General features: G+C 42.1%; 1 protein-coding gene across 1 annotated transcript in view; it reads left to right on the plus strand.

Annotated features, from left to right (window-relative positions):
• The window catches only part of LOC311237765 (uncharacterized protein), a 66,319-nt gene that overhangs the window by 35,159 nt on the left and 4,705 nt on the right, over positions 1-26,455 (plus strand). The window contains exons 3-4 of the mRNA XM_084325745.1: positions 13,245-13,331; positions 14,831-14,923. Coding sequence (XP_084181871.1) covers positions 14,842-14,923 — 82 coding nt within the window. The 5' untranslated portion in view covers positions 13,245-13,331; positions 14,831-14,841. The remainder of the gene's footprint in view (positions 1-13,244; positions 13,332-14,830; positions 14,924-26,455) is intronic.

Here is a 26,455-nt window from a genome sequence, read left to right on the forward strand (position 1 = left end):
CTCGCTATCACTCGCGGGACTCAAGCTCGACACAATGGATAGCGATCCGTTGCCAATAACTCGATAAACAACATGATTTGGACGTATATACTATTATACAATCTGGAAATGGATCGCATATTTCAACATCCCATAATAGCAATCTTTTTGCTCCACGCTCATCGCCCAACGGTCCGAGGAGACTGTGGTAAGTTTCAGCGTTTATTATTACCGTGTTCGATACAAACTGCTCTGATGATCATATCACCCACACTACATGAATCATCTAACGTTGGCCACGGAATTATAAACGACCCCCCCCCCCATCCGGTCAACATCAAATGATGAGTAGTAACTTCTAGAAGCACGTACATTTGAAATTTTTTATCTGGCGCCGATCGATATCAAACTGTATTTGATCATCAATATAATGCATTTAGGGCTATAAATCACGTTCTGCAGAATGCTGCAGAAAACGATAAAAACATATTTATACTTTAGACCATATTTTAGTATGAATATGTGAATGAAAAAGTAGAACGTTGCTACATCCTAAACGATAGATAATTGACGTTGAATGGGCCATAGTAATGTCAATTTAGCAATACAATTTAAAAAGTTATAGCCCTGCAAAGAAGGGGAACTTCTCCATAGAAAAATAGAGCTGGCAGAGGATGGGATAAGGATGTACATAAGCGTGGCAGAGAAAGGGTTAATAAAGTTTTCAATCAATCAATCAAACGTCTCATAACTTCCTCTTGTGGGCGGTGACAACTTTTCTGAGCCAATGGGCGCTTTGCGCAACGATAGCAAGTTGTTTCTCATCATGCATTTGCGTCGAGCAGTCGCTGGAGAGGTACTGTGGCGCCTGGCTCTGAAGGCTACATGTGCATGGCTCTGAGAGGTACTGTGGCGCCTGGCTCTGAAGGTTGAGCGTGGCTCTGAGAGGTACTGTGGCGCCTGGCTCTGAAGGCTGAGTGTGGCTCTGAGAGGTACTGTGGCGCCTGGCTCTGAAGGCTGAGCGTGGCTCTGAGAGGTACTGTGGCGCCTGGCTCTGAAGGCTGTGCGTGGCTCTGAGAGGTACTGTGGCGCCTGGCTCTGAAGGCTGAGCGTGGCTCTGAGAGGTACTGTGGGGCCTGGCTCTGAAGGCTGAGCGTGGCTCTGAGAGGTACTGTGGCGCCTGGCTCTGAAGGCTGGGCGTGGCTCTGAGAGGTACTGTGGCGCCTGGCTCTGAAGGCTGAGCGTGGCTCTGAGAGGTACTGTGGCGCCTGGCTCTGAAGGCTGTGCGTGGCTCTGAGAGGTACTGTGGCGCCTGGCTCTGAAGGCTGAGCGTGGCTCTGAGAGGTACTGTGGCGCCTGGCTCTGAAGGCTGAGCGTGGCTCTGAGAGGTACTGTGGCGCCTGGCTCTGAAGGCTGAGCGTGGCTCTGAGAGGTACTGTGGCGCCTGGCTCTGAAGGCTGAGCGTGGCTCTGAGAGGTACTGTGGCGCCTGGCTCTGAAGGCTGTGCGTGGCTCTGAGAGGTACTGTGGCGCCTGGCTCTGAAGGCTGAGCGTGGCTCTGAGAGGTACTGTGGCGCCTGGCTCTGAAGGCTGAGCGTGGCTCTGAGAGGTACTGTGGCGCCTGGCTCTGAAGGCTGAGCGTGGCTCTGAGAGGTACTGTGGCGCCTGGCTCTGAAGGCTGTGCGTGGCTCTGAGAGGTACTGTGGCGCCTGGCTCTGAAGGCTGAGCGTGGCTCTGAGAGGTACTGTGGGGCCTGGCTCTGAAGGCTGAGCGTGGCTCTGAGAGGTACTGTGGCGCCTGGCTCTGAAGGCTGTGCGTGGCTCTGAGAGGTACTGAGATTTGACAACACAATCTTAAAAGAGAAGAGTTTCTTAAAATACATGTCAGGCTACCTGACATTATAGCCACAAATGATACAGGGGATGTGGATGACTCAACACTGTGGGAAGCTATCAAGGCAGTGCTTAGAGGTAGCATCATATCATACGTGGCAGGTAGGAGAAAACAAATGTCAAAAAGACTAGTGGAGTTGGATGATTCTGTGTCTCAACTAGAACACCTGTACAGGGTCTCTGCGGATCCCGACATCCTGAATTCTATAGTCTCTCAAAGAGATGAGTACAATACTATTTTATCTGCACAGGTCAATAAGCAATTGAATATGATAAAACGGATACAATTTGAAATAGGTGACAAACCTCAGAAACTGCTGGCACGTCAATTAAGACAGGCGCAAGCTTCCCGTGTAGGGATGCCCCGATCGATCGGCCACCGATCGTTATCGTCCGATAATCAGTATAAATATGCGATCGGTGATCGGTGATAATGCTTTATTTTCGCCGATCGTCAAAACCGATCGATGACGCGGAAAACATGATCCAATTCTCTGCGGAGTTCTCACCATAGCTGTCAACCCTACCGTTTTTCCCGAGATTCTCCTGTTTTTTCAACCCTCTTCACGCCCTGTTCACGGTTCACGGAATTGGCACATATTTTGTACTTGGCTGCAATTCTCCTCTGTGACGACAGGTGGCAGCAGTGTAGATTAGAACGTTATCACAGGAAGTCAGACCGCTGCGACCCGAATAAGATCAGCGACCGGATAAAGCTCAGAGCTCAGGGGAGAGACTGATGCACCGATGGTGTCAAATCAACTTAGCCAGTGTCTCTTGATTGCCCACTCTGTGGCTTTTGTCTCTGGAACAAAAGGTTTGCAAATCTTCTGTGGATAAAACAATACAAAGTTACTGTATGTGATGCAGGAATGTGTCCCATTCCTCCACGGAGAGCATTCACTGACGCCCAATTTCCTGAATGCGATTTATAAATATAAATTGATCCGTTTTAAAAGTTGTCGTGAATTGTCATGGTATGACAAATACAGTTACTGGTAACTCGCAGGCATTGCAGAGATATTGAGGAAAAACACAAAATCGCATTGGCTTTTTTTCTATCTCACTTTTCTCTGTAGACATTAGACACACACACTGTTCCAAAAATGATATTCCCACTGCTAAATTAATTACCATAGGTATTTTTTATAGCTTTAACGAGTTGTAGTATTAATATGTAGCCTACAGTGATGAAGGTATAAAGACACTATGGTAATACATTGATTGATTGCTAAATTTAACAGATTGCAGAATGGGTACAATACAGTATTGCGCAATACACAATTGTTATGGGGATGCAGACCAGAGAAGGACTTCCCCCATTTTCAATTCATAACATTTACTGTCAAATCAAATACATTTACAGATTACAACCTTTATTTAATGGTTAATATTTTGATAAAATGTAATTTACTGTATTTTTATAGCATTTACACTTTATAATATTTTATTTTCAGCTTTTATAGTTTCACAAACACATCAAGACAAATCACAAACACAAAGAAAAAAGAAATAAAAAGAACACAAACAGTATGTTGCCAGACACTGTCACATCAATGAACAAACATACACCATGTCATATGCTATACACTAAGGACGCAAGGGGCTGATTCTCTGACATATATACACACATTACATATATACACATACACATATATATATAATATATACACCAGCGGCGCCAATAGATAAAAAAAAAATTAACTAATCAATCTCACAATTTTCTGTAATCAATCTAGATTAATCTAGATTAAAAACAGCATTTTTCGACATAAAACCGAAGCTTGTAACTGATATTTACTTGTGTAAAATCATGGAATTAATGTAAAATCAACACAAAGAAAGTATATTTAGATTCAAAGACTATTTTAATAGCTTTCTTTGAATACAGTTTCTCTCCTGTGAAATACAAATGTTCAACAAAACCATCATTTACATAGCATTTACACTTAAAGTAGGAAAAGTTTACCATACAACGAATGGCTGGGTATATACAGGTTTTGACCAGCAGATGGCAGCGACGAGGCAGCTCCATTGGGAGGGGGCGGGGCCGGGTGGGAGGGGGCGGGGCCGGGGGAAGGGGCGGGGCTAAAATGTACACGTTTTGTCTCCTGCCAATGTTGACAGCTATGGTTCTCACTCGCTCATAGCCACACTCTGCTGCTCCACGGCTTGCCCCTCCTCCTCCTCCTCCCCCTCCCAGACCCGTGTCATGTTGTCAACAAACCCTTCGACAAGAGTCGAGTGGATGAGCACCGCAGAGCTCCTCTTTCAACATAACTGAAGCATTAAACAAAATGGCCCAGTCATCTATTCACTTTTGTTTAATACACAAGGCGTTGTCTAATGTTATCAGCTACTGATGGCTCCTGCTATCAACGTGACAGTTTGGCATTCGTTTTCGCAAGCGCTGGCTAGCGTTGGCTAACTAGCTATTGCCACCACTCACCTCCTTCAGGTAATTAGAAGCAGCCAGTCCAAGTTAAAATCACCCAGCACTAGCATCTCTGAATTAGAATATAATGACAGTGTATCCATAATATTATCAGTAGCACTAGCCTCAGCTTTGGGAGGCCTATAGACACCAATCAAAACTAAAGAGTTACAAGGCCCCAAATCAACCTTCAGCACAAGCTATTCGAAACACTTTGGAACTGAGTACTGCATACTTCTAGGATAAAATGTGTTTTTTATGGCTTTTTTTTACTACACCTGCTTGACATTGCCTTCATTCAGATACTGGCTGGACATAATCTGAAAATCTGCTTGGATTAGCTGCTTTCTGTCCGGTTTGCTGACATGCTTTCCCTGAGCTGAGGCCTACTCCATCTGCTCTACAAACTGTAGCCTCCATCTGCCCTGCTTTGTGGGCTACGGCCTACTAGCCTTCCAACTAGCCTCCACCAGCCCTACAGCAGCTGCTTGGATTACCTGCTTTCTGTCCTGTTTGCTGACATACCTTCTGTGAGCTGAGGCATACTACATCTGCTCTACAAGCTGTAGCCTCCATCTGCCCTGTTTTGTGGGCTGAGGCCTACTAGCCTCCTTGCTGGCCTCCACCAGCCCTGCAGCAGCTAGCCTCCACCAGCTCTGCAGCAGCTAGCCTCCACCAGCCCTGCAGCAGGTAGCTCCTCCAGCAGCTAACCTCCTCCAGCCCTGCAAACTTGTTGTTGTTGTTACTGAGGAGACTACTTGTTTTGCTTCTAGCGTTTTTGGAACAGAACTACAACAGAACTACACGTTTTTGGAACAGAACTACACAAACATTCTGTGCAAGGCCTCTATTCAGTGATGAGCGTTGCAGTGTTTGGTAGCAATTAGTAGTTTTTATTAGATTTTTACAATCCTATTGGATTTTTTACAACTTTCAACACCCATTTTAATAACTAACTTTTTTTCTTCTGATCTTGGGGCTCTTAATTTTATTTTATTTTTTTAAACATTGTATTACGAAAATCCCATGATGTGGCTACCTCCCCTGCTACTCTACCTGGTGCTGGGGATCTCCGGGACCGGTGTCGCTCCCGACGCTGAACACCCACAAGACACACCTGCGTTTGATGTGTGGCCTACCCCAGGCACCATGGCTTCCCCGGATTCAGAAAGAGTTTTTGCCAAGATGACAACCCCGCTGCTCGCGGAGGACCTTCTCTCATGGACGTCTCATCTACCCGGGGTTCTGCCACGAGGAATACGTTGTCTATGGGCCCAGGGAAATGGGAGACTTTCCCCCTATGCAGCGCGCACTTGCGACGGCAAGCCGACCAGCCCAGCGAGGAAGACCTGGCTCCTAATTCTCCTACTCCTGATGTCGGGTAACGTGAAACCGAATCCAGGCCCAGAACTGTGTCAGCTGCAAACGCCAGAGGAGTTTAGAACGAAAGACGGATTACGTCTTTTTCACCTTAATGTTCGCAGCATGATTAATAAGATGGACTCCATCAGAATATGGGCCGATTCGACTGACTCTGATATCATTATCCTTTCTGAGACGTGGCTCAAAAAGTCGATTACAAATGATATGATAAATATAAAAGATTACAATGTCTTTAGAACAGACCGTGTGGGAAAAGGGGGCGGGGTTGCAATTTATGTTAAAAACCATTTAGACTGCACCTGCATCGAATCCCTAACAAAACCGAAATGCTTTGAACTCTCTGTAATTAAACTATCGCTCCCAAATGGTTCAGACATTATAGTGGTCGGATGCTACCGCCCGCCCGCTGCCACAAGCGAAGCCACGAACATACTCTCCAATCTTCTCCATAACTGGACTAAATCCGAGATGGTTCTACTCGGAGACCTAAACTGGGACTGGCAAACGGATTTACAAAACTCTTTCAAGGACACTTGTGACTCTCTCTGCTTGGTGCAACTAGTTAACTCGCCAACTCGGTTAAACCAAAAAGATTTAGAGAAGTCCACTTTGATTGATGTTATTCTTACAAACGCACCTCACCGTTTCTCCGCAGTAGGCACGTTTTGTAATGATATAAGCGACCACTGCGCAATTGCTTGTGTGAGAACCTGTAAGGTCCCTAAAGGAAAGCCACGTTTCATTCATAAGAGACGATTCAAACATTTCGATGAGCAAGCGTTTCTACATGATGTTTTTAATAGTGATTTACACATTGTTTCACTTATGACCGATGTTGAGTTAGCATGGAATTATTTTAAATCCACCTTCTTGGCTATATGTGACAAGCATGCTCCTTTTAGGACATCTAGGATAAGCGGTAAAGATAACCCCTGGTTTAATGATTCTATGTCCTCTCTCATTCGACAGAGAGACACTGCCTGGGCTAAAGCAAAGAAATCGAATATTCCATTAGATTGGAATCTGTATAGGACACTAAGAAACAAATGCACTAAGCTGATTAAAAACTCTAAATGTGCCTACTATCTTAATGCAATTCATGACAATTTGAATAACCCTGCAAAGTTTTGGAAACTTGTTAAATCCTCCTCAGGTTCTATCACTCCAAACAGCCTTCCTGATCTCTTAAGGGTAAATCAGAGTGAAATCAAGGGCAAAATGGATATTGCAGACAGCTTTAATAATCATTTTATTTCTGCTGGCTCAATCTTTGATTCTAGCAACTCAGGGATGATCGCTGCAGAAGGAGAGCCAGGTCCTCCGCCACTTGACCCTGATCAACTGTTCACCTTTGCCCCCATCTTGACTTCTCAGGTTCACAAAGCTTTAATGAGCCTAGATGTAAAGAAATCTTCAGGCCCAGACAAGATAGAGCCGTTCTTCTTCAAAGTTGCTGCAGGTCTGATTGCAGAACCCATAACCTCTATTTTGAATCTCAGTCTTTGTGCTGGTGAATTACCTAGCTCATGGAAGTCGGCCATGGTTCTCCCCTTGTTAAAGGGCGGAGACCCCTCTGACCTAAATAATTATCGCCCTATTTCCAGACTGTCTGTAATGGCCAAAGTCTTTGAATCTCTTGTAAACGAACAACTGAAAAAGTTTCTAACTGACCATAATATTCTTAACAAGTCTCAGTCAGGCTTCAGATCAGGCCATAGTACTACTTCAGCAACTATGCTAGTCTCAAATGACATAATTGAAGCACTGGACAAGAAAAAACACTGTGCAGCATTGTTTGTTGATCTGTCTAAAGCTTTTGATTCTGTGGATCATGCATTGCTACTGCAAAGGCTTGGCTGCATAGGTCTTGGTAAAATGGCTTTGAGCTGGTTTAAAAACTATCTATCTGAAAGAACTCAGTGTGTTTCAGTAGAAGATTATACCTCAGCTGCTCTTACTGTAAACAAAGGTGTTCCACAAGGTTCTATTTTGGCCCCTGTCTTATTTTCCATCTTTATAAATGAACTAGGAAATGGGATAAACCCAGCACGTTTTCATTTATACGCCGATGATACAGTTGTTTACACAGTGGCTTCCTCTTTAACTCAGGCCATAGAGCTTCTACAGGATGCTTTTAATACACTACAACACTCCTTGCTAAGGCTAAGACTGGTCCTTAATGCAAAAAAGACCAAGTACATGACCTTCTCTCGCTCTCGAGCTAATACAGCTGTCCCCCCGATTCTGACACTGGAAGGGACATGCCTTGACAAAGTAGCATCCTATAAATATCTGGGCATATGGATTGATGAAAAGATGGCCTTTGATGTTCATATTGGGAACCTACTGAGAAAACTTAGACCTAAACTGGGCTTTTTCTTCCGGTTAAAGAAATGTTTCCCGTCTGAAGCCAGGAAGAGAATTGTGCAGAGTTCCTTTCTGCCTGTATTAGACTATGGCGATGTAATCTATATGCATGCTCCTTCCTCCCTGCTTAAAAAGCTGGATTCTGCGTACCATACTGCCATACGTTTTGTAACAGGTGCAGGCTCTCGCACCCACCACTGCACTTTGTATCAGTCATTAGGATGGTCCTCTCTGTACCAAAGAAGACAATCACACATGTTGATTTTTATCCTTAAGTCATTGCTAGGTAAGCTGCCCTTATATATCTCCAGACTTCTGTCCTTTTATACTTGCTTTTTTAATACCAGACGAGCAGCAAATGGGATGCTGTTAAATGTTCCTTTGATGCAGTCAGAGCTTGGTAAAGCTGCATTCTCCCACTATGCTCCCTTTTTATGGAATACGCTGCAAGTGAAACTTTGTCTACAGGCACTTCCTACTGTGAATGCTTTTAAAGGTATGCTACGATTAGCCCTTTATGAAACATGTAACTGTTTTACCTGATGCTATTGTTGATGTGATTATGCTCCTTGCCACTGCACAAATGACCCTCTGTATTTATATTTGAATTGTATGTTTTTTGTTTAATGCCCTGTTTTATGTTGAAACTTGTTGTGTGCTGTGTTGGTCAGGACTCCCTGGAAGAAGAGATCTTGTATCTCAATGGGGCATTCCTGGATAAATAAAGGATAAAAAAAAAAAAAAAAAAAAAATTGCCCGTGAGCTAACGTTAGCTACCGAGCTAGCGTTACTGTTTAAACAAAACTACACGGTCAACTATTCACTTTAGTTTAATACATGATGAGGCGTTGTCTAACTGGCTAGCTACGGATAGCTCCTGATATCAACAAATGCGCATTTCAGTTTAAGAATGATAGGGATGCGCCAGCATGAGACCTCCGTTAGCATAGGTAGCTAACGTTAGCTCACTGTTAGCTCACTGTTAGATCACAACGAAATGATCCAGTAAACTAAATAGTTCACTTTATTTTTATTTTAATACATGATGCATTGTCTAACGTCATCTAGCCGGCTAGCAGTCAGGCCACGTGAGCGGATCGGCGCGGCCGAGAAATCCGCTCTTCGCTCTTTAAGGCTTGGTCCGCTCCGCTAATCGATCATGTTGACCCCGCCCCCAAGTCGCTCTCCGCTCGCTCCCCGCTCACCTTGAATCGAGCCCCGCGCCAGATCGCTCGGCAGATTTTTATTTTTTTTTGGAGCATGGTGTAAATTAGCTCAAACTACAACAGTCTACACCCCCTGGGCCCCTTAACAATTGTTTGTATTGAGCCGCATTGTAATTGTACCCATTCTGCAATGTTAAATAACGTTGTTTATCCATTCACTAGCTATATTAAGCGATGATAGGCTAGCCGAGCCACAATGCTATGGTCGCTGCCATTAACGTTAGCATGTAAGCTAACGTCAACAACAATGGCGTCGATACTTTTTCTAACAGGAGTTAGTGTGGGCGTCTCTACAGTGACAAAGCCTGAACCGGATATCACAGGTTCACCCTTCTCATTGGTTGAAAATGGCCTTCATGTTTGTACATCGCCATCTGTTGCTTTGGCATTGTACTGCATGTATATTACATCAACAGTGTTAAACCACTGTGAGCGACCTGGAGTGGATTGGAGCGGAGGAGAACTCTCGCTCCGGACGTCGCGCCGACCCATTTTAAAACCCACTCCTCGCTCACGTCAAAACCGCCCGCTCCGCGCCCCGCGCCGCTCACGCTCCGATCCGCTCACATGGCCTGCTAGCAGTAGCTACAGATAGCTCCTGATATCAATGTCTTATAACTAGAGTTGTTCCGATACCGATACCAGTATCGGAAAAGCCGCCGATACTGCCTAAAATGCTGGTATCGGTATCGGCGAGTACCCTCTAATGCTGCGCTCCGATACCATATGACGTAATTTATCAACAACACTGCGGTCTGTTGAGTAAGCATTATAAAACAAACGTGTGCTTAATCGATTAAAGTGTCAATGCCATTTGTCATTTTAACAGCAGATACTTTCTTAAATGTCATCGTCCCGACAGAGCGGTGTTGACGGGGAGCTCATGGGTTCGCTTGGTGGCTGGTGTTATTAGCATTGAACAGCTAACCGAAAGCTAGCTTTAACATTACCTTGGCTAAAGTTGGGGCTATTCATAATCCAGCAATAATGGCTGCAGACCTGCAAGCAAAGTACAGCAAGTTGGCAAAGGAGTATTCGTTAAATCACAATGTCACCAGTAACGTTACAGTCTTTTCATATACCGGCAGCTCATGCTATGCTAACCTAGCTCGCGTTGACGTTGTCATTGAGACCACCTCGCTCGCGTACACAATTAATGACATGTTGCGGACAGCCATATTGGTGACAATGTTTAGCTTTTAGTGCCAAATGATAAGAGTCTGAGGCGGAGTCTCAAAAGAGAATGTTGAATATTTATTGTGCAAAAATCACAACAGATCCGACTGCTACTGAAACGGAGCCTTGTAGACAGACTGAGTAGGGTATATCTGCAGAGCCAGTGGGTAGTGAGTGCAGCAACGTATAATGTCCGTGTGGATCATTGGAGTAGGGTATATCTGCAGTGCTGAAGCCCCATACTAATTGATTAATGATACTAATACAAATCTATACAATCACCTGTTGTTGAATAAATACCATTACTTTCTAGTTATTACTAAAAAACAGTATATATAAAACAGTATTTGTTAAAAAAAATAAAAAAAACGTATAATTTATATAATATCTTTTTATTTATTTATTTATTTTTATGTATGCACTGGTATCGGATAAGTATCGGTATCGGCCGATACCCAAAGCTTAGGTATCGGAATCGGATCGGAAAGGAAAAAATGGTATCGGAACATCTCTACTTATAACATAATTGACATTATTCGTTTTTGCAGCTGAACATTGGCTAATTAGCTATCATGCTTCATAACACGTTTCAGACCCTGTTGAACTATCGCTCTGACTCAATAGTATCCATCTGCAGAACGTCAGCCCCAGCACTCTCAGGCCCCACGCTGAATGTGATTTGACCAAAGCAGAGTATACACACAGACAGTGGAGCTGTTTGCGGATAGCGAGCATTTTGACTTGTTGCGTGGTGGCGATGTCTCGCAGACAATACAACTACAAGTATAATTATATAATATATATATATTTTATAAAAAAAAATTATATAAAATAAAATTAAAATTTTTATCAAAAACGATCGATATCGGATCGGTATCGGCCGATATGGCTCAAGACGATCGGTGATCGGTATCGGTAGCAAAAAACGTGATCGGGGCATCCCTATTCCCGTGCAATACTAAAAATAAAATCGGACACAGGCACTGTTCTTACAGACCCTAAAGAGATAAATGCACGTTTTATGGAGTTCTATTCAAAATTGTATACATCAAATGGCAACCATGACATTGATGCTATTAAGGCATTTCTCTCTGAATTAAACCTACCTCAGCTGGATGACGAGGCAGAAGCTGCATTGGAAAGGGACATCTCCATAGGAGAAATAGTAGAGGCAATTACAGAATTCCAGAACAATAAAGCACCTGGCCCTGATGGCTTTACTGCAGAATTCTACAAGCACTACTCTAAGGAACTATCTCCGCTGCTGCTTCGTATGTTTAAACATGCCGCATCGGATGGTAGACTACCTCAAACGCTGTATAATGCAAATATTTCATTCATTTAAAAAAAGGGCAGAGATGAGTTAGAACCATCATCCTACAGACCTGTGTCACTGATTCCAATTGAAACAAAGCTGCTTAGCAAGATTCTGGCCAAGCAGCTAAAAGCTCACATTCAGAAGATAGTGCACCCGGATCAAACAGGCTTTATTCCTAATAGACATATCTATTACAACTTAAGACGTTTATTCAATATACTTTATACGAAACACAATACAGAGACAGTTGTGATTTCAGTGGATGCTCAGAAGGCCTTCGATCAGGTCGAGTGGCCATATATGTATGTGACCCTAGAGGCATTTGGTTTCCGGAAGGTATTTATTGACTGGATACGGATTTTGTATGCTCATCCCACAGCAAGTGTAGTTACTAACCAGGATATTTCTTCTCAGTTTCCACTATACTGTGGGACAAGGCAAGGCTCTCCTTATCTTTTCGATTTAGTCATAGAAACACTAGCTACAAAAATTCGACAACATCCTAGAATATCACCTGTCTCCATTAAAGGGCAAAAGCATCATTTATCAATGTATGCAGACAACATTTTGTTATACGTATCTAACCCACAGGAGTCCGTTCCTCCAATTATGGAATTGTTTAATTATTTTGGCTCTCTTTCAGGTTTTCAAATTAATTGGGATAAAAGTGAATTAATGCCAGTACAATTAAATAAGGATAGCTCCTCATTGAACTCTGTCCCCTTTAAGATTACCAAAGATAGATTTACTTACCTAGGAGTGACCGTTACTAAAAAACCTGAACTCTTACTTGAAGAGAATTGGAAATTAAAAATAAAACAGTTGAAACAGAATATAGATTTTTGGAAGACCCTCCCACTGTCACTGGTTGGGAGAGTAAACGCTATTAAAATGGTGGTTCTTCTGAGATTTACATACATCTTTCAGTCAATTCCAGTATTCATACCACAGTGGTATTTCAAAAAGTTAGACTCTATTATAATCCCCTTTTATTTGGCAGAATAAAGCTGCACGTATTAGCAAAAAACACTTATGTAAAACAAAAAATGAGGGTGGCTTTGGTCTTCCAGACTTCAGATGTTACTACTGGTCTGCACATTTAAACAATATGGCTTTCTGGAGAAGTGCTAACCTTACAGAGGGCATGGAGGAGGTTACTCCTGCATGGCTCTCAATGGAGCAAGCAGCTTGTCAGGGAACCTCTCTGTAGTTACAAATGAACATTTGCGTCTCTGATTTTTTTTATACGACGCATCAACGCAAAAATTCCCCGTTGACGATTTTTTATGATCCACGTCGTCTATTATGTCGACAAATAGTTGCAGCCCTACATGAAAGCAAAGTGTTTAGTTTGTCTAAGATTTAAAAAGGTTTAAACTTTACAGCACTGACAAAGTTGAACAAAGTGCTGTACAAGTCCCACAACATAAAAAAATAAAATTAGTCAACAAACGCTTTGTATGTTTACAGTGTGAAGTCTCTCTGTGGCAGAACTCTACTGGACCAAGGCTTTCTTCTTGTGGAAACAGACATCAGACTGTGGACACCACAACATCTGTAAGTACAATTATGTTTACTTTGAGTCTCCTGAACATGGAGAGACCAATCCCAAGTCGATCTGAACTTTCTCTGCCGAGCTATAGTCACTTTTTCAGCACCTACTCCCCATGTGCATGCGCAGATTCCCCACGGAGTCTCGGGATCGTCCAGATGTCTAGGTTTATCAATCTGCGCATGCAGAGTTTGGGGAGTAGGTGCGGAGAAAATTACTATAGCTCGGCAGAGAAAATTTGCGATTTGCGATTGGTCTCTCCATGTTCAGTGCCCAGTAGTTCAAAATCTTTAATCTCAATCCGATCCAATCCGATTTTAACATCTTTACCTCTTAACCTCTGAAAATCCGCCTAAAAATACACACCTAAGTAAATGGAAGATTGCTCCACTTCTACAAGGCCCATTTGCATGTTCTTGGTATCTAGGGACATCTATGGACCTCAGGGAATGTATTCCCAGTGTCATAAATATTGTGTCTATTACTAGGCTTGAGTAAATTGCTATGAAACACTGTGCAAATGTTTCTAAGGAAACTGAGGATAGGGCTACATATGGGATGATGACTCCGATGACAGTGGTGAGGATGATTAACATCAGTGTTGCCTGGGAAGTGTGGTGGTGGAGGAGGGGTTGGGTGGTGGATGAGGGTGTGGACTGGGGTTTGGATGTATAGGGCGAGGGGATTAGGGTTATACAGTAGGTAGTGTGATTTGTTTGTATTTTTGTACCTGCATTCTATTTAGTTTTTAAAACTAAACTATAAAAAGGTAAATTTTGACATTATTCCAAATTAAGTGGATGGTATAGTGTTTTGATTTAACTATCTTGATAAAAAGTGTGTGGGTCTATTCTTTTTCTCATTATACTATCCACTGAACTGTTTTATGTGTACAACCTCAATCTTTAGAATATCTACATCCTGATCTCCACTGCACACTTTGTTAGAACTGTATAGTATTCTTTATTCTAGTCATCTTATTTTATTCTAAGCAAAAATTATCGTATTGCACTGCACACTTTTTAGAACTGTATATAGTAATCTTTATTTTAGTCATCTTATTTATTTCTATACTAAATGTATTGTATTTTATTATTGGAAGCTGCTATGGTCGAGGGACCATAATAAATAGATTTTCACTCTACTTGCTGTAAAGCACTGTGATCAATACATAGAACTATACTACCTGTCTGTGATCAGTACATACTTTATGTTGCATGGTTTGGAGAGCTAGGAGGCTTTTTCCGTTTCAAACCTTTATTTCAATTTGTTAGGAAGTGGAGGTTCCCCTCATTTAGATTAGATTCGCTGTCATTATACAGCACAAGTACAGTACAAGAAGAAATTTGGTAGATGTAGGCCATTGTCGGTACATTATGAATCATGACACGAAGGTATCTTTTTCTCTTAACATGCTGTAAGTTAGCCTTTAGTTTTTTTGGCAAATAATCCACTGTGCCCACCATGATGAATTTGTTTTGGGCATCTTTGTGTCAACGTCTAGAGAAACCCCTAATGGATTGTCCAGACGTCCACACGCTTCCCATCACCCGTGGCAACAAGGATGGTCTGCTGGACATAGACGAGCTTGCCAGAGGTGATAATTTTACCACTACATTTACATTCCTTACATTCTTTAAAGTAATTTTGTTCTTAATTTCTATCATTCCTTTTTTTTGTATCCATTTTTTATCCCATTTTCTATTTTTCTCCCATCCCAATTTCGTATCGTCCAATTCAACCCTCCCCTGTCTCGAATGCTGTTTCTTGCCTCCCACAAGCTGGCTGCAATGTGGACGAAGCCATACATAGCACAAGTCCCCTCCGATACTCGAGGTAGCAGCCGTCGCATCTTTTCACCTGTGCGGCGCGATCTTTCAGCGTCAGGGGTCTGCGCTTTGGAGGGGCGCCGCCCCCATCGCTTCCTGATTCTACTGCGCAGGCGCACCAACCGACCTGTAGGAGTCGCTGTCCACAACGCCCGATCCCCACCCATCAGTTTCCCACCCCCTAATACTGCCAATGTGTATTAGTACGGACGACCAGCTAAACTGAAATCAATGTGGAGCACTGGGATCGAACCCAGCGTCTCCAGCATTCGAGGTGAGCGCCTTGCCCACTGCACCACGTAGCTGCCCTAATTTCTATCATTCCTAAACACCTCATGGATATCAATCAATCTACATTTTATTACGGACTCAGGGTCCATATAAAAGACGATACATAAAATAAATTACATATAAAAGCACCATAAAAAACATAGTTTAAAAGATAACTACGCTATGCATGGCTGCTCTTCGTGGACTTTAGCTCTGCATTCAATACCATCCTGCCTGACAGACTAGTGCCCAAACTCATGGATCTTGGACTAAACCATCCCCTCTGCCGGTGGTCCAAGGACTTCCTGTCTGACCGCCCCCAGAGGGTCAGGATAGGCCCCCACACCTCCACAGCCATCAACCTCAGCACTGGATCCCCCCAGGGCTGCGTGCTGAGTCCCCTTTTTTACTCTATTTACACCCACGACTTCACCGCAGTCCACCCCAGCAACACCATCATCAAGTTCGCTGACGACACCACCGTGGTGGGCTGCATCTCTAAAGGTGACGAGACCGCGTACCACGATGAGGTAGAGCAGCTGTCAGCTCTGTGCAAAATCAACAACCTGCAGCTGAATAAGCTAAAAACCCAGGAGATGATCGTGGACTACAGGAGGAAGAAGACCATCATACAGCCCCTGTACATTGACGGGGGATGCGTGGAGAGAGTCTCGGTCATCAAATTCCTGGGCGTCCACCTGGAGGATGACCTGACCTGGAGAACCAACACCAAGGCTATCGTGAAAAAGGCACAACAGAGACTTTACTTCCTGAGAATACTCAGGGAATTACCACCTCAGACAAGACCTGCTTGTGTCCTTTTACCGCTGCTCCGTGGAAAGCATCCTCACCTATTGCATCAACGTGTGGTTCCTCAGCTGCACAGCCGCAGAGAGGAAGGCGCTCTAGAGGGTTGTCAATTCGGCCCAGAAAATCATCGGCTGTCCTCTCCCCTCACTGGAAGAACTATACAACTCCCGCTGTCTTAAGAAGGCAGTCAAAATACTGAAAGACCCACACCACCCGGGCAACAAACACCTCATACGGCTGCGCTCGGGCAGGCGTTTCAGCGTCATGCCCACCCGGACTAACAGACTGAAGTTTTAGTTTTTATCCCAGGGCCATATGTGCACTAAACTCAGCTAAAATGTAAAACAACAATCTCCCCTGCACCCCCCCCCCCCCCGCACACGCACACACACACAACACTAAGGGATAGTGCAATTATCTTTTACACCCCCCTGTTTATGTTTATGTTATGTCTATTTATGCCTTACTCCTGTTTTTATATTTAATACTGTGTTTAGGACTGTGTTTTTATGATCTAGGACTGTGTGACGGCTAACACCTAGGGCTGCATTTAAAATTTTGTTGTAACACTGTAATAATGACCATAAAGATCATTCTATTCTATTCTATAAGAAAAGAAAATGCAGATTCTTACATAAAGACAACTCTCTCAGTGTTTCCTGGGATTGAAGGACAAAACCAAGATGATCTCATTTACAGTAATTTACCCGGCAAATACATTTCTACATAAGATTTCTTAAGACAGCTTGGGATGCAGCCTGCAGCCACAAACATCTTACTTGCACTACACCAGCTAGCCCTCTTAAGTAATATTATCATGACATCATTATAAGCTACTTGTTTCTGTAAGCTTGCTTTTTTGTAGTTTGAGTGCAGTATAGAGTGGTGTACAATATTCTCTGAACAGATATATCTTCACTACATCTGTACACATAGTAAACTAACTGAGAGAACAGAGACATCTTCACTACATCTGTACACATAGTAAACTAACTGAGAGAACAGAGACATCTTCACTACATCTGTACACATAGTAAACTAACTGAGAGAACAGAGACATCTTCACTACATCTGTACACATAGTAAACTAACTGAGAGAACAGAGACATCTTCACTACATCTGTACACATAGTAAACTAACTGAGAACAGAGACATCTTCACTACATCTGTACACATAGTAAACTAACAGAACAGAGACATCTTCACTACATCTGTACACATAGTAAACTAACTGAGAGAACAGAGACATCTTCACTACATCTGTACACATAGTAAACTAACTGAGAACAGAGACATCTTCACTACATCTGTACACATAGTAAACTAACAGAACAGAGACATCTTCACTACATCTGTACACATAGTAAACTAACAGAACAGAGACATCTTCACTACATCTGTACACATAGTAAACTAACTGAGAGAACAGAGACATCTTCACTACATCTGTACACATAGTAAACTAACTGAGAGAACAGAGACATCTTCACTACATCTGTACTAGGGATGGGTACCGTTCACATTTGAACCGATACGGTACCGGTACCTGTGAATCGATACCGGTACCCAACGGTACCTTTTTTCTGTACTTTAGTCTCTAAAAATGTAATCTACCTACCTCAGTCGTGAAAAAAATCCAAACTTCAAATAACTACACTTTCAACAGTTTTCGGCTTGCCATTGCCCCGACTGCTTTGTTGTTGAATCAAGTCAAATCCTAGGTAAGCGTATATTGTGCGTGTGAACGTTGACATGAAAAGAAAAAATGTTAAAAAAAATAGACAAGTGTACAAAATTCGGTATCTCACATGAATCGATACTCGGTAGTACCGACGTGTTTCGGTAAGTACCTTTAAAAGTACAGAATTCGGTACCCATCCCTAATCTGTACACATGGTAAACTAACTGAGAGAACCGAGACATCTTCACTACATCTGTACACATAGTAAACTAACTGAGAGAACAGACATCTTCACTACATCTGTACACATAGTAAACTAACTGAGAGAACAGACATCTTCACTACATATGTACACATAGTAAACTAACTGAGAGAACAGAGACATCTTCACTACATCTGTACACATACTGTACTAAACTAACTGAGATAACAGAGACATCTTCACTACATCTGTACACATACTGTACTAAACTAACTGAGATAACAGAGACATCTTCACTACATCTGTACACATAGTAAACTAACGTAACAGAACAGACATCTTCACTACATCTGTACACATAGTAAACTAACTAACAGAACAGACATCTTCACTACATCTGTACACATACTGTACTAAACGTAGAGAGAACAGAGACATCTTCACTACATCTGTACACATAGTAAACCATCTTCACTACATCTGTACACATAGTAAACTAACTGAGAGAACAGAGACATCTTCACTACATCTGTACACATAGTAAACTAACTGAGAGAACAGACATCTTCACTACATCTGTACACATAGTAAACTAACTGAGAGAACAGAGACATCTTCACTACATTTTTTAATTTTTTTTTATTTATCCTTTATTTATCCAGGAATGTCCCATTGAGATACAAGATCTCTTCTTCCAGGAGTCCTGACCAACACGGCACACAACAAGTTTCAACATAAAACAGGGCATTAAACAAAAAACATACAATTCAAATATAAATACAGGTAATTTGTGCAGTGGCAAGGAGCATAATCACATCAACAATAGCATCAGGTAAAACAGTTACATGTTTCATGAAGGGCTAATCATAGCATACCTTTAAAAGCATTTACAGTAGGAAGTGCCTCTAGACAAAGTTTTACTTGCAGCGTATTCCATAAAAAGGGAGCATAGTTCAAGTTTCTTTATTAGTTGTCATACAGAAATACAGAATACTTTTATACAAAATGCTTCTTTCTGTTACGCCCCAGACTGTGCTAGACAAAAATAGATAAGTATAAAATAAAATAAGTATAGCAAGTATAAAATAGAAGTCACGTACGTAGGCACAAGTGTTCAGTATGTACATATGTACAATGTTTAATGCAGAGTAGAAGTAACTGAGTTACCATACAATATACTATACAATATACTAATATACAATATACTATATAGTGCAAAGCAGAAATGGGATGAGGTACAATTTACAGTAGGGTGTAATGAGGTATGGGTTGTAGTGCAAATTCTTTACCAATAAATATAAAGTGTCTCATAGTGGGAGAATGCAGCTTTACCAAGCTCTGACTGCATCAAAGGAACATTTAAAAGCATCCCATTTGCTGCTCGTCTGGTATTAAAAAAGCAAGTATAAAAGGACAGAAGTCTGGATATATATAAGGGCAGCTTACCTAGCGATGACTTAAGGATAAAAATCAACATGTGTGATTGTCTTCTTTGGTACAGAGAGGACCATCCTAAGGACTGATACAAAGTGCAGTGGTGAGTGCCAGAGCCTGCACCCGTTACAAAATGTATGGCCGTATGGTACGCAGAATCCAACTTTTTAAGCAGGGAGGAAGGAGCATGCATAAAGATCACATCGCCATAGTCTAATACAGACAGAAAGGAACTCTGCACAATTCTCTTTCTGGCTTCAGACGGGAAACATTTCTTTAGACTGAAGAAAAAGCCCAGTTTTCTCAGTAGGTTCCCAATACGAACATCAAAGGCCATCTTTTCATCAATCCATATGCCCAGATATTTGTAGGATGCTACTTTGTCATCTGTACACATAGTAAACTAACTAACAGAACAGACATCTTCACTACATCTGTACACATAGTAAACTAACTGAGAGAACAGAGACAACTTCACTACATCTGTACACATAGTAAACTAACTGAGAGAACAGAGACATCTTCACTACATCTGTACACATAGTAAACTAACAGAGAACAGAGACATCTTCACTACATCTGTACACATAGTAAACTAACTGAGAGAACAGAGACATCTTCACTACATCTGTACACATAGTAAACTAACTGAGAGAACAGAGACATCTTCACTACATCTGTACACATAGTGAACTAACAGAGAACAGAGACATCTTCACTACATCTGTACACATAGTAAACTAACAGAGAACAGAGACATCTTCACTACATCTGTACACATAGTAAACTAACAGAACAGAGACATCTTCACTACATCTGTACACATAGTAAACTAACTGAGAGAACAGTGACATATTCACTACATCTGTACACATAGTAAACTAACTGAGAGAACAGAGACATCTTCACTACATCTGTACACAGTAAACTAACTGAGAGAACAGTGACATCTTCACTACATCTGTACACATAGTAAACTAACTGAGAGAACAGAGACATCTTCACTACATCTGTACACATAGTAAACTAACAGAGAACAGAGACATCTTCACTACATCTGTACACATAGTAAACTAACAGAGAGAACAGAGACATCTTCACTACATCTGTACACATAGTAAACTAACAGAGAACAGAGACATCTTCACTACATCTGTACACATAGTAAACTAACTGAGAGAACAGAGACATCTTCACTACATCTGTACACATAGTAAACTAACAGAGAACAGAGACATCTTCACTAAATCTGTACACATGAATGAATGAATGAATGAATGAATGAATGAATGAATGAATGAATGAATGAATGAATGAATGAATGAATGAATTAATGAAAACTTTATTTAACAGATTGCAGAATGGGTACAATACAGTACGGCTCAATACACACAATTGTTAAGGGGATGCAGACCTGAGAAAGACGTTTGTCTTGTTTCCATCAGGGTCCCCCATTTTCAATTCATTTGTATTTTATTTTTTTTTTTATTATTTTTTAAACAAACACATAAACAAACATGACAACACACGATAAGATATACAAGCATTAGTTGTCAGTGCACATCCAATGAAATCACATTTTAGTTAATTGTCTTATATAGGATATACCCCTAATACCTGTTATCTAAAAACCTACACACATATGCTCCAGCTCGTACCCCATTTTCAATTCATATAGACATTTATGACATACACAACATACATGACATTTATGGCATAGGGACATATACTGTAGGTATTTAGTACTGATACATTTGTGACATAAACGGTATTCAAATATACAGTACTGTTACCCCTAGATCCTGACAGAGTATATACATATGATGGGGAGGGGACTGTACATTAGGAGGGGGTGGGTGGGTGGGAGAGAAATATACATACGGCGGGGAGGGAATATATACATGCGGTGGGGAGGAGACTGTCTATTAGGAGGTGGTGGGGGTTTGGGGCATTTACGGTGGCCAGTTTCGAATTGCATCCTCCCGTAGGTGCTCTTTAAGAGCGGTTTTGAATGTGGGTAGGGATTCACATTCCTTTACAGCTTTAGGTAGGGCGTTCCACATTGATGTGGCATAATTGCGAAACGTATTTAGTCCCTTGTTTGAGCCGAATCTGGGTTTAACATGATTTGTTGAGCTTCCTCTGGTGTAGTGGTTGTGGTATTCACTGACCTTTGGGAAGTATTTTGACATGTACATGGGTACCTTAGTCGTATAGTGTATCTTGTAGACCAGGCCCATTGCAAGTTGCTGTACTCTGTCGTCTACTCTGAGCCATCCTAGGTTGTCAAAGTGGGCAGGGGTGAGGTGGGTTCTGGGGGTAAGGTCAAGTAGTAGTCTGACCAGTTTGTTTTGTGATGTTTGTAATTTTGTTTTAAGTGCCTTTGAGGTGCTTTGGTACCATGAGGTGCACATAGTAAAACAGATATTTGTAGGATGCTACTTTATCAAGGCATGTCCCTTCCAATGTCAGAATCGGAGGGACAGCTGTATTAGCTCGAGAGCGAGAGAAGGTCATGTACTTGTTCTTTTTTGCATTAAGGACCAGTCTTAGCCTTAGCAAGGAGTGTTGCAGTGTATTAAAAGCATCCTGTAGAAGCTCTATGGCCTGAGTTAAAGAGGAAGCCACTGTGTAAACAACTGTATCATCAGCGTATAAATGAAACCGTGCTGGGTTTATCCCATTTCCTAGTTCATTTATAAAGATGGAGAATAAGACAGGGGCCAAAATAGAACCTTGTGGAACACCTTTGTTTACAGTAAGAGTAGCTCAGGTATAATCTTCTACTGAAACACACTGAGTTCTTTCAGATAGATAGTTTTTAAACCAGCTCAAAGCCATTTTACGAAGACCTATGCAGCCAAGCCTCTGCAGTAGCAATGCATGATCCACAGAATCAAAAGCTGTACATCTGTACACATAGTAAACTAACAGAGAACAGAGACATCTTCACTACATCTGTACACATAGTAAACTAACAGAGAGAACAGAGACATCTTCACTACATCTGTACACACTTCCTTATGTTCCAGCACATATTCTGCGACCCGTGTAACGTTAAGTAACTTGTATTCCGCGGGTAAAGACCGGTCATCACTGCATACAACTTGGTTTAATCCAAATATCCATTCAGAAACTTTGTATTATGAAATAATTCTGGGATGTCTGACTATTTCCCTATGCCTTGTTTGGTACGAATTCAGTTGACACTGTTGATACGCCCACTACGCAAAGCGTGCACTCTCACACACGCACACACACACACACACACACACTGCTCCAGTCATGCATCCACTCAACTCATGGAAAATACAGCATCAGGCTATTGAAGTATCTCTACTAATAAAATGGAGTATTGAACTGTTTTTAACAGCTGGGTATTGGGTGGGACATTCTGATTTAAGAACTTTCTAAATAAAATAGAAAGTCACAAAATAGTTAATTTATCTGACTGCTTCTATTAATTGATCAAAAAGTAGCCATGTGCAGTAATATAGTTATATAAAAGAATAATAAAGTAATGTCGATTATGTTCTTAATTAAAAAAATAATAATTCTTGCTAAAATCTAAAAGAACCGATAAGGGGGCGGCTGGGTAGCGCAGCGGACATTGCGCTCGTCACCGACACAAGAGACACCGGTCTCGAATCCGGCTGTCAGTGTTGCCTCCGGCTTGGGCTGGCCGTCATACTGACTCAATTGGCAGAGTCAGCGGGAGGGAAGTCGATGGGTGGTAATCTGGTCGTTGTAAACAGCGACTCCTACAGGTCGGTCAGGGCGCCTGCACATGTGATGGTCTTCTACCCTCCATACTACCGGCCAGTGGGGGGCACATGCATGCAACAATCAGGACAAGGGAGGGAGAATTGGCACGAGAGGAAATTGGGATGGGAGAAAAAATCACAGAAAAAGGAGGAGAAAAAGTAGGTAAAAAAATTCAAGAAACTATAAGAGTATCGATAAAGTACTGAACCGTTAAGCAGTATCGAATCGATAAGAGTAGTAGTATCGATAAAATCATAACGATCCTAACCCATCCCTAATGAACACTGTTAATACACTGTTATCAATGAAAGAAGTAATGTTTGCAGCTGTGGTAATACTTCAGTTGGTTTATTATAAAAGATACAAACCTGAAAACAAAAGCACTCAAATGTTAAATAAAAGGACCACAGTAATGAGGCAGGAGGAACATATTTTTTTGCACTATAATGGTAAAATTGTTATTTAAAAAAGTGCCCCTAAAAAGATTCTGTGCCCCTAAATTTTTCATTTAGGGGCACCTGTGCCCCTAGTGAAAAAGCTTAGCGTACAGCCCTGAAATTGTATGCATAGGGAACTCGTATGTTTATCGGCTTAAATACAGTCACATTCTACAATAACAGCATCCACACCTCTAAGCCTAAGTTTTTATATAGTCAAATTATCAGATGCAGTCACTTAACACATTCAGAGCCACGCCCCTTTGACCATAATAGGGCTAGCGTGCCAATAAGGAAGTCAATGGGACGCCGGGGAAATTTGCGAACGCTTAAAGGTAGGGATGCTCGATATTGGCTTTTTTACCGATACCGATATTCCGATATTGTCCAACTCTTAATTTCCGATACCGATATCAACCGATACCGATATATGCAGGGTTTCCCCCCCCCCAAAAAACTGAATAATTTCAGGTAACTAATAATTTCACTGGATATATATATAACAAATATTGTTTTTTTTGTATTTTATTTTTTTATTATTTTTTAAACAAACACATAAACAAACATGACAACACACAATAGGATATACAAATACACATATGCTCCAGCTCGTACCCCCCTCTCCCGGACCCCCCATTGGATAATCCAACCATTATAATTTGTTCCTAACCAGACACTACCATTATATGCTGGCTTTTATTCTCTCCACCACTTCTAACCACATTGCCATTTTGGATTCATTGAGACCCAAAATTCTAGCTGTTGATATTTCTTGATAAATCACATCGAGATATGTAAGAATCCAGACCTTACGGCACATTTTTTCCGGTTGAAACCATCGTGATGCTATCAGCTTTTTAGCCACTGTGATACCGGATAAAACCAATCTCTTTAGCTGTGGAGGTACTGCATGCTCAAAGACATCATTCAACAGTAATACAGAGGGATGTACAGGTATATCCAGAGTTAAGAGATTTGACAATTGCTGGGTCACTTCTTTCCAAAATATCTTAACTGGTGGGCAGTCCCAGTACATGTGCATAAATGTCCCTTCGTCCCCATTTGTACATAAGGAGCATTTGGAGTCTTGTTTAAGACCCATTTTGTTCAGTCTTATAGGAGTTAAGTATGTCCTGTGAATATAGTTAAGATTGATTTGTTGATATTTATTGTTATTGTTTTTTTTTTTTTTTTTACCGATACCGATATTTTCCGATATCACATTTTACTGCCGATATCGTCCGATAATATCGGTCGGCCGATAATATCGGACATCCCTACTTAAAGGCCAACCTTCATGTTGTATTTTTGTTCAATAAACAATGTGGACTAGGCCAACGGTGACTTTCATGAAGAAGGGAAAAAAAGTATTGAAATTGACCCAGTTTTAGCGTTTTTATCAAACATTTTGTCTGCCCAACACAATCACCACGCACGTGGATATTTTAATCAATGGTTCATAACGTGCGTGTGTAATCGAAATGATGTCGTCACAACAGGTGCAGGGCACCAGGGGGCTCACCAGGGGGCGCTGAGAGTCACACACAGCTAGTGGCAGGCACTGAGAGCCTTGCTACTACTAGCCGAATGAAAATGTATCTGTTTCACCTAACAACACTATTGCTCCGTGATCATAGCCATCCATCTCTAAAGTTAACCACTATTTGTAAAAGCCACAACCACGTTACCATATTTGTAATAATGTAAATCATTGTGTCGTTGTACATATTGTGTACACCATTATAAGCTAACATAGCTTAGCTTGGTAGCTATTGTGCTAACAACATATCCCGACGTCCGGCTCGCTGGCCGGCATGAACGCCCGACACAAAATGGTTCTCTCCTCTCTGTACACCCCCGTCCCCACGGGTACCCTGCCGGGGAGCCCATGGACGCGACAACGGCGGCAGCCGTAGGGTGCTCGAGCCCGCCGTAACGCTAGTGGTACACGATAGCTATGCGCTAACTAACGCTATGGCCGCCGCTGTTGTCGCGTCCACAAGCTCCCCGGCAGGACACACGCGAGAACGGGGGCACACAAAGAGGAGAGAACCACTATAGCTCCGCAGGGATGGCGGAGCTATAGGCTAACGTCAGTGTAGTGGTCCCGACTGTAGCCGGGAGGACGGCGTAGCTAATAGGCTAACATTAGTGTACTGGTCCCGACTGTAGCCGGGAGGACGGCGGAGCTAATAGGCTAACATTAGTGTACTGGTCCCGACTGTAGAAGGGACGGCGGAGCTATAGGCTAACTGTGATGCACCGAGTGGGCCACCATTGATCAACATGCAGCGACGTGTAGCTTGCATGATGCGTGTGCAGTGCTTTGCCACACAGGTCTGAGAAGAGGACCTGCACATGATTGTTCCCCAAACTCCTCTACATGCCCGATCTCAAATGGTTCACGACAGTAGACATAATGCTAACGTTAGCCAGCGCCATATATCGAGTAGTACTATGACCCGGACGGGCAAGGCATACGTTTCCTGAAGTGACGTCACGGCCGTGCTAGCGTCTGATAAGCTTTTAGATTCGGCTCATTAATATGCACCTGTAGTGACGTCGGCGTTTGATAAGCTTTTTTGATTCGCGCGTGCATGTTATTCGTGCGTGGACCTTTTTAACTCTTTCGGAGTTTCATTTTTCCGGTGTCAAATGGAAAAAAATAAATAATGAAATGATATACCAATGATGTAAACT

The sequence above is a fragment of the Notolepis coatsorum genome (genome assembly GCF_963971535.1).
Source record: "Notolepis coatsorum genome assembly, chromosome: 12".
NCBI lineage: Eukaryota > Metazoa > Chordata > Actinopteri > Aulopiformes > Paralepididae > Notolepis > Notolepis coatsorum.